This window comes from Ixodes scapularis, unplaced genomic scaffold (assembly GCF_016920785.2).
Source record: "Ixodes scapularis isolate PalLabHiFi unplaced genomic scaffold, ASM1692078v2 PGA_scaffold3__209_contigs__length_174095766, whole genome shotgun sequence".
Taxonomy (NCBI): Eukaryota; Metazoa; Arthropoda; class Arachnida; order Ixodida; family Ixodidae; genus Ixodes; species Ixodes scapularis.
Genome location: NW_024609868.1, coordinates 65,542,459 through 65,551,328, shown reverse-complemented (window position 1 = coordinate 65,551,328; position 8,870 = coordinate 65,542,459). Strand labels below are relative to the sequence as shown.

Below are 8,870 nucleotides of genomic sequence, written 5' to 3'. Positions count from 1 at the left end.
GTGGCACAATGCTTTCTCAATGTCCTCGGGAAAACACATGTACCATGAAACACAAAATATAGCGGGAAAAGACGAGAATTTAGCCGCCAGCAGCGTTTGAAAGTGCGCCTACGCAGGCTGCGCCTATTGAAATCACAGTCCACTCGGTTAGGGTTAGGAGGGACGCCGGTGAGAGTCTAGCCTCAAACTCAGTGACTCGGCTCGAAAACGGTTTGTTGCCCCTGGGGTCGAGTGTTCTTTGGAAAGGTCCGGTCTCAGGGCACCGCCATCTTCCTCAGTGGGGTGCGCTCTCGGGAGCGGCCATAATCCGATTACGACGCCTTAGCAAGGCTTCGTAATCGGATTATGACTGGTCCAAGCGCACCCCAGACAGGCAAGATGACAGCGCCCTGAAGCCGGACTTGCTAACGTTTTTTTTTTTTAAATATACAGCACCGAGGCTGAGGGCATCTAGCGGAGGCATTACAAAGCTGCCCGAGTTTTTGTCGTGAAAACAGAGTTCAGACCGAAAACAAACGAAACATAACTTATCTCGTCGGTACTGTTATTAAAAATCAATGAGGAATTATTTGTGCGCGGCACCATACCGAAACAAGCGACTGCAAAATCGCAATTCCCGTGATACATCACACTGAATTATGCGTCGCAACGAGGCGCGCATCACCACCCAATTCAGCGTAAAATTATTGATCAAAATATATCTATAATTTATGTTGTTCCGCCTCACGTTTCTGATTGGTGCACTGGAAAACGGCGGTTGTATAAAGCCGTTGGTGTTGGTGGCCGTCTCTTCCGTAGTTTGAAAATTGTGCGGATCTTTAAAGCAGTCGGGCGGTTTGAGTTTGACTGTGTCAAGTTCAGTGGATGTTAGCGTGAGGTGTTATCTTTTATTTTACGATGTCTTTTCCACGGGCCAAGCGTTTCACGGAACCGAAAGGTTAGTTAAAATCGCTTCCGTCTCATATTCGTGTTGCGCATTTGGCAGTTGCGTTCTCATGACCATTTCTGTTCCTGCATTCGCTGTTTTCTAGTTTCCTGACGTTTCATTTCCGCCTATAGTTCTTGCGTCGAACGTATCTTTTTGTGCATGTGCGTTAGTTTGCTTTTAGCAGAGCGTAATGTCGAGGTGTAATAATTCACGCCCCCTCGATTCGACGGCACAAAGCGAATCGAGGTGCCGTGGTCCTTTTATGTGTGTGCATGTGTGCTTGCGTGCGTGCGTGTATGCTAATACCACGACTCGCGTGCCAAGGCGTCAACAGTTTAATATCAGTGGCACAGTGTTACCGCGCTGTGAAGACTGGCCAAAAACTGTCCCCCCCCCCCCCCCCCCCCCCTTCCCTGCCTGCCCAGTAGCGTAGCCGGCTCCCTGCCCAGTAGCGTAGCCAGGAATTATTTTCGGGGGCGCTGAGCTGGGCCGGGATATTCATGACTTCGGGTACGGAGGGGGTTAAAGTATTTGTGTAGGCAGGGCCCGGTTAAGCTGAGGGCTGAAGGAACTGCGGCCCGGGCCCCAGGATGTCAGAATGTTAGTGGTTATCAATTTTAGTCGATTCAGGCTGCCATCATAAATGAAAAACGAATAACAACTTTTTCCAGTTTCCGGGGTCAGCACCCCCCTTGGCCGCCTGACAACCTGGGGAGAGCAGAAGGGATACTTCGAAGGGCCTTTTCTTTTCATTTCATTTATTTACTTTCAAGGCCTTAGCATTACAGAGAGGAAAGGCGAAATAAACACACAGTAGTAATAAACGTCATCATAAACACAACAGCACGGTTACAAAAAATGGTTACAGTTGCCACATTTGAAGCGGACGGTGTCGGTGATCAGGGCAATGGGGGCAGGGAGGTGGTTCCAGTAGATGCAAGTTTTGGGAATGAAGGAGTTGAAATGTAAATTAGTGTGGCTGCTTGGCACGCCAACCTTGTACTGGGTGTCGCTGTGGGAAGGAGTATACGATGGTGGCAAAAAGAAAGAATCACTGAGAGAAGAGTTAAAATGATAAATCTTATCAGAGACAGAGACAAGACATTTTATGATGAAAGGAAAGATTTGTTTTCAGTGGGCATTGGCTTTCTCGTTTCCTTCCCTTTTTATCGGAGCTCCCTCTATACAAGCTGGCGTTTGCGAGCTTGCTCTTCGTACAAGAGCATGCCAAAGCGACAGAATGTAATGCGGCCTCCCTTACCCCTCGTCGGAGGTGGCAAAGCCGTCAACGTTGGCGGCCCCGTTCAAGTCCCTTATTGAGACTTGGTGGAACGACCGCCATGGCATTCTCTTTTGTGCTGGAACCTTTTTGGCATGTTTTATGCACAATGGCCGGCCTGTAGTTAAGCAAGTGCCGCTAAAGACTGCTTGAGCAGCATATATGGTAGACTTTTTTCCAACCTTTTATTTGATTAAAGTTTATGTGCAGTTTACGCCAGAACGCAAAGTTTATAACAAGCAAAGAGATGGTGGTACACGTTTTGGACCCGGACTCCATAACCACCGACAGACGCCTATAAAAAAAAATCCTGTTCTTAAGATGACACCCCGCAACAGTTTTCGATAACCATTGGCTGCAAGCAATTGCTCTGGAGTTGGTGTTGGATTTGCCAGTGTGAGTGCATACTTTTTCTTCAGACTGATACGAGTACTACAATGCCTTCACCAACCTTTGAGGTATGACCTTATTCTTTAACTACATCCAAATGACCACTAAATTACTATATTTGGAAGTAATGAGATGACTACTAGAACTGATTGACACATTTTACAGCATGTGTACACTCTGTAAAATGTTGAATCTCGATTTTCGTCACATATTCTTTTAATGTCAATGTGCTCGAACAGCAGGGTTTATTGCGTCAGAATGGTATGCAGTTTCTCTTGTGGATTAGATGTAGAAGTATGTTTGTCACACAAGGGCTCAGTTATCAAGAGCTTGGATGAGGTGGCTTTCGGAAACAACAAGACTTCCTCAACCAGCGAAATTTTCTTTGCTTGTGTTGCTCCTTTTACTGTTCATGTCAGTAATCCCTGAACAAAGGGGTGGTTCGACAACTTATTGTTCGTAAAATGGAAGCTCTTTAGTTTTCTTTATGAAGCTGCTGGATGTGAATCAAACATCTGAATATGTTCCCCCGTTTTTATTGATTTGAGTTTTATACATAAAAGCTATACTACAATGTGCCGGAGCAGTTGGTTATTTGCAAAGCAAATTCTCATTAGCAATCAAACTTTGCCTCATTGCCAGCAAGGGAAGCTTGAATTACATTAGATTCATAAATCTAGAAGACGAAAAAAAATCTTACAATGAAAAGAGTTTAAATTTTGCAAGATAGTGAAATGTACATAATGGAGGCGTAATTGTTTCCTCCATCCCCATCATTGCCATGGTCATCATTATCAGCAGAGAACTTATAACATCCTTGGCCGAGGGCCCAAAAATGCCATAATGCGGCACTGTGTGTAGGGCTGACTCCATAATCCCCCCCCCCCATGGCTATGCCACTACCCCTACCCCTTGTTCAGATGCCACTGGCTTTTGGGTAACCCTCCTCCGGAATCGCGCTTCTTGGCTGCTTTAATTGCCTTGTCTTTCTTTCCCAGATGGATGGTGGTTGCAATATACCCCCTCCCTTCATAGACATCTGAAGTTGTACAATTTCATATTTTGGGAGTTCATACATAATACCCGTAACCATTTGCAGTGTGCGGCCCGGGTGTGGGAGACTACACACCCAAGGAGAAGCACAATGCGCTGTGTGCGAAATTTCTCGCAGCAGAACGCTTCAGACATGACTCGGGTAAGACAAGCTCCTATCGATGTTCAGTGGCGCTTGCATGGAGATACAACCCGATAATGCAGCTGACCTGAACCGATCGAACGTTGTTGGTATGCCTCACTCGCGGGTTTGGAAATTCCCTTTAATGAAAGCTTGGGCTTGGCATGATAGTTTGTGAAGATTCAGCAAAGGTGGATACATGGGCCTGTAGTAAATTTAAATATAATCAGTACAGTATTTATCGGCCACGATTGATCTTGGAGCAGTTGTCATTGTGCTATCTCTCTTGTTTTTTTAGCCAGCTTTTTATTGTTTTTAGTGCTACTCCATGAAAATTGTTCTTTTCCCACCAATAGATTAGATTAGAAGTGGTTCTTCCATGCTGGTTACTCCATTTTATTACATTAGAAGCAAGTGTTGCATATGTCTCTGACTCGAAGAATTAAATTCTTGAATATTTTGGTTTACATGGGTTCAGCGTGAAAGAGAAAATATACAATTGTTGTGGAGAAGCACCAGTGTATATGTTTCATGTTGCATTTCAGGATCTGCTGGAACTGCATCAGCATGTGGAACCCCATTCAAGGCTCCCACAACACCCATGCATGTTAGTGTGCTTTAATACTGACCGCATGCCTTCTTGGATGTTTTACAATGCGTGGTCCAGCCGTTGGAAGCTCCGTGTCAATGTTTGTGCGAGGTTAATGTCTTGTATATAGTCCCTGACAAAACGAGAACTGCAGGGCATGTCTTTTGAATATACGGCCTCCAGCACTCTCCATGCCTTGCTATGGGCCTTGGCTGCACGTGTGCGCTAGAGGTGCACTAGACGCCGAAGTGTTGCCAAAGGTAGAAAGCTCGCGCTGGAGGCAGGACAACTAAACCTCTTCCCTGCCGTTCTGGATGAATGGATCGATGCTAACAGTTGTACCCTTTATAATGGGAGGTAGCTTGCACCAGAGCCGTCTGTAGAGAGAGTTTGGTCAATCGGAGGCACGGGCGGAGCCACGGTGTGCACCAGATGCAGAAAGAGGGCTTGACATGCTTCAGGGGTGGAATGGCTGCGCCATTTTGCACCAGACGCATTTGTCTGCGCCATGTTGCAGAAACTGCGCCACAGCCAATACCTTGCGCCATTACGCATCACATCGCAAAGCGTGCGCCAAAAAAAATTTTATCTTGCCTTGGTTTCGGTTTCCATCGACTCGATTGCCAACAATGAGCGTGTTTAGCTTGGTCGACATTGCAATCCTTTGTTCTGTTTATTCTCCCTGTGTATCCCGAGTCGGAAGCACGCGAAAAAACTCGGGGGCGGATTCCAAGCCCTGCAACAGCTGCGACTTGATTGTTCTTCTTCAACCATGAGTGGTTAAGCAAGTCGGCCGAGGTGAGGTCGAGTCGTTAATGGTCAGATTGCCTGAGGCTCTGCTGCCCGGGATCCGGACGTCACCCAGTTGGAAACAAATGAGCAAAAGATTCCTTTTAGTACTTCATCGTTAGAAGTTGGAACCGCATTCCCGCAAGATAAATCGTGACTTGATAGAACCGAAACGCGGTCCGATCCGAAACCTTGTTGGCCAGCAGCTCTCACGCGAGCGGTAAATCTGCTCGGCGTACTTTAACCTCGCACCTGCTTATCGCTTCGAATATGGTAGCTCCGTTAATCGTAGTCTACTGCTTCGATATTGAGTTGCACAATAGAATAAACTCGAAATTTATTGTTCTGTTCCTCCACGCAACCGCACGCCCTTTGCTTACGCACGTCACGTGGTTCGCACATATAATTACTATGTCGAGCTTTGTGGGTTGTGCGATAAGCAGTGCTGGTTAGCATTTTGAGCAGCTGAAAGCCACTCAGAAAATATCAATGACACTATCTTCAGAAACCTATGGTACTTACTCTTTGGTTCTCATCAAGGCTCAAAAACTTTCAAGTTTTTGCATCTGTTACACTGTTATTTGAACAACCTAGGTTCCTGACCACCCATGTTCATATCTGCTGCTAAGCACAACTGAAATTGATCCCCTGCTTGTCTAAGACACAAGCTGAAGCGCAATAAAAACTGATCTGAGCTGCACCTTGCCTGCTCTAGAATTTAGCTTTAGCTGCTCCCAACCTGCTCCAAAACAGCTGTTTCAGCTGCTCCCGTGGCTGCTCCCAAGTACATTTCATGAGTTCCACCCCTGCATGCTCTCTTGGCCAACCAGAAGCCAAAAAGAATCCCCTAGCGGTGGTAACGAAAAACAGCTTTAATTGTTTTAATAAGAGCATAAGAGTTAAATTAAGTAACCCTCTATGGTTGAAAATAGGGTGCACATGATGTGTTGATCATGATCATGCAGAAAGAGAAACGAATGTGCCGCTCAATTTTGTTTTGCTCTGACGGCAGATTCCCGGCCCTTGGCGCTTGGTGTACATGTTATGTCAATTGTTCCGCTAGTCGTGCTCTTCCACCATGATTTTGGATAACCATGATTGAAACATTACGTGCACCATATTTTCAGTCGCCGAGAGTTACTCCGACGCACTTGTTAAGTTTGTTTCTTGCGACCACCGCCAGGGTATTATATTCGGCTTCTGGTTGGGCACATTCAAATTTGTGAAAACGCCTTGGAGCACACCCAGCCCGCTTTCGGCCAATGGTGTCTCCTCATTTGTCTCCTATACTTCCCAACGAATGGCCATACTCTCTAGATATATGGCTCTGGCTTGCACCACCTAAAGTGGAAGCCAAGAGTAGGATTCCTCCCCTCGCCATTCTGAGCCAATGTCCTTCCCCTTTGTATTTTTGTAAGTATCACCAGGCAGTGTGGGATATTGTTAGGGTGACCTCACCTTGTTACCGACTATGGTGACCAATGACCCACGTTGCACCATAGGCCCAGACGGTGATTTGGCGCATGCGAGCTTCAACTTCTGCAGTGGGAGCTCGTGCACAGTAGAAGCATGACCTAAGCCAGTATACCTTGCCGAGTAGTTTGATGGCAGGGAGCACAGTTTGTTGCTTTAACGAATGGTGGCTGTAGATGTTCACTCCAAAATGCTGCAAGCATCCCTGACGATGAGTCTCCCATCAATGAAGCTACGAAAATGCCAGCTGCAGGAACTCCAAACACTTCCACATTGATTGCACCATGAAGATTCGCAGGACTTATACCCACCCAAACTTTGGGGAAAAGGCTTGGAACTGGCCTTTTTTGCCAAAATTCATATCTAAAGTACTTTTCTGGAGTTCTAAATTTGATATCTCAAAGCTAGCTACGGTCGGAGGTTACTTTAGAAATGGGTGTTACGGTTATTGAGAGAATGAAATGGGTATACTGGGCAGCAACATGTTTGTTGCATCGCTTTGCTTTGCTCATAAATCCTTGCGTGCAGTGTAATTGGTTTTGCCCAAGGAAAAGCACATTTTCGTCCTTTTGCTTGTTGGTCACTCAAAGCTCTTGTGCAGAACTTGCAGCCTCTTTCTATATCATTTGCTCTCAAATAAAATTTAAAGCACTTTTTTTTTTTTCTAAGGCCCGCTTCAGACGGGGCGATTTCGCCCAGCAACTTGACGTCGCAACTCCAGCAACACGGGCCGTTCGCGTTCACACGCAGCAACCGAATTGCTACGACTTGCTATCATCATCATTCACTTTGAATTTTCTTACACTATTTAGACGCCCAGCTACGCGCTAAAAGCGTGTTTTTATATCTTTGAATGGCGTTGAGAATACCAACTCATCTTTCTGAAAAGGTTTATTTCCAAAAACGATCGATTTCAAACCAGAACCAAGTCTTTAGCTGTCATCATCACCACCACGGGGGTGTCATGTGAAAATATCGCGTCCCTGATTGGCTGCTGCCGCTTCAAACGGCTCCAAGTTGTTCGAGTTGCTCGTCCTTTTCGAGCCGGACCCGATCTCAGCAATTCGTGTCGATCTAAGGAAAGGTAGGGAACAACCCGCCAGCAACCTCAAAATTGCTGGAAAAGTTGCCCCGTCTGAAGCGGGCCTTAGTGTCCGGATAAACACACCTGCCACAAAATACTCTCCCAACAAAAATAAAAAGAATAAGTTAATGCATTATTTATGTTGCAAAACTTGTCTTATCGATTCCAAAAAGCCTACCAGTAGTCTATTTCAGCGTCGACATCTTGAAATGGAAGCATGTTTTCTGGATCGCTCCTAATTCGAAGCAGGTTTCATGAGCTAAATATTGTGTCAAAAATCATTTTCCTAGGAAAATGTTTTTTTTTTGTTTTCTGGCATGCATCCAATTTAGACACTCAAAAGAAAATATATATTGTCAGACATTGAAGCGATTTTCTGCCGTTTTTCATGCCCTTGCTCAGCTGCCCAAGGAGAAGCTGCGCCGCAAGATGGCGGAGCTGCTACAGCAACTCGAGGACCGAGACCGGCTCATCTCCCAGCTGCGGGTCTCCAAGAACAAGCTGTCCGCGCACGTCGGCCAGCTCGAGGGGCTCCTGCGCAACATGAAGAAGATGGGGAGGAGCATGAAGAACACCACAAACGCGGCCCTCTCAAGACAGCCCGGACCGGACGACGGCGCTGCCGAGAGCTTTGCAGAGGCCGACGTGCTTTCGAGAGATGCTGTGGAGTGCACCACAGAGCTCAGGCTAACCAAGGACACGCAGGAGCTGAGGGAAGAGCTCAGGGTCTTTGTGGAGTCGCTGGAAGACGAGACCGGCTACGCAGATGCGGCAGACCGCGACCGGGATGACCAAGGTCGGTAGGCTGCGTTTTCGCGGAGCTCCACGGTTTTTGTTTGTCGGCAAAGAAGGCGGCAGCCTCATTTTGTTATGCATGTGTGGGGACAGAGTAAAAGCTTAAGATGGTAGACTCGCCCGTGTGGAAAGTGAAAGCTCGATTCGATTCTCGCTTTTGGAGGTCTCATTCTTTGGCACCGTTCTTCGCATTGAAATGCGGATGAATACAAATGTGAGGTCCCGGCACAATAATTGATCGCGTTGCTTTGTACGCAGGTTTATTGTCTCGCTCGTAGAGGCAGGGTTTTGACAAACGAAGCTCCGTCCACTCCGTTTGGCGGTTGGCGAATGTCGGCTCTTATATTTGAGTAAACAATGCGTATATAT

The 8,870-nt window shown here is 46.6% G+C and overlaps 1 protein-coding gene across 1 annotated transcript; it reads left to right on the top strand.

Moving 5' to 3' along the window:
- Window positions 1-715: 715 nt before the first annotated feature.
- Window positions 716-8,510, top strand: LOC120836329. The gene is made up of 4 exons (XM_040219601.3): window positions 716-937; window positions 3,697-3,792; window positions 4,317-4,378; window positions 8,109-8,510. Exons 1-4 carry the CDS (start codon window positions 898-900, stop codon window positions 8,508-8,510), a joined length of 600 nt encoding a protein of 199 aa, XP_040075535.1. The 5' UTR covers window positions 716-897.
- The last annotated feature ends 360 nt before the right edge of the window (window positions 8,511-8,870 follow it).

What these genes read in the sequence shown, in the direction of transcription:
- LOC120836329 (XM_040219601.3), top strand. Translation starts at nt 898, where the DNA reads ATGTCTTTTCCACGGGCCAAGCGTTTCACGGAACCGAAAG. An exon ending in GCGTTTCACGGAACCGAAAG is followed by an intron (nt 938 to 3,696) that starts GTTAGTTAAAAT and finishes AACCATTTGCAG; the next exon opens with TGTGCGGCCCGGGTGTGGGA. An exon ending in ACGCTTCAGACATGACTCGG is followed by an intron (nt 3,793 to 4,316) that starts GTAAGACAAGCT and finishes GTTGCATTTCAG; the next exon opens with GATCTGCTGGAACTGCATCA.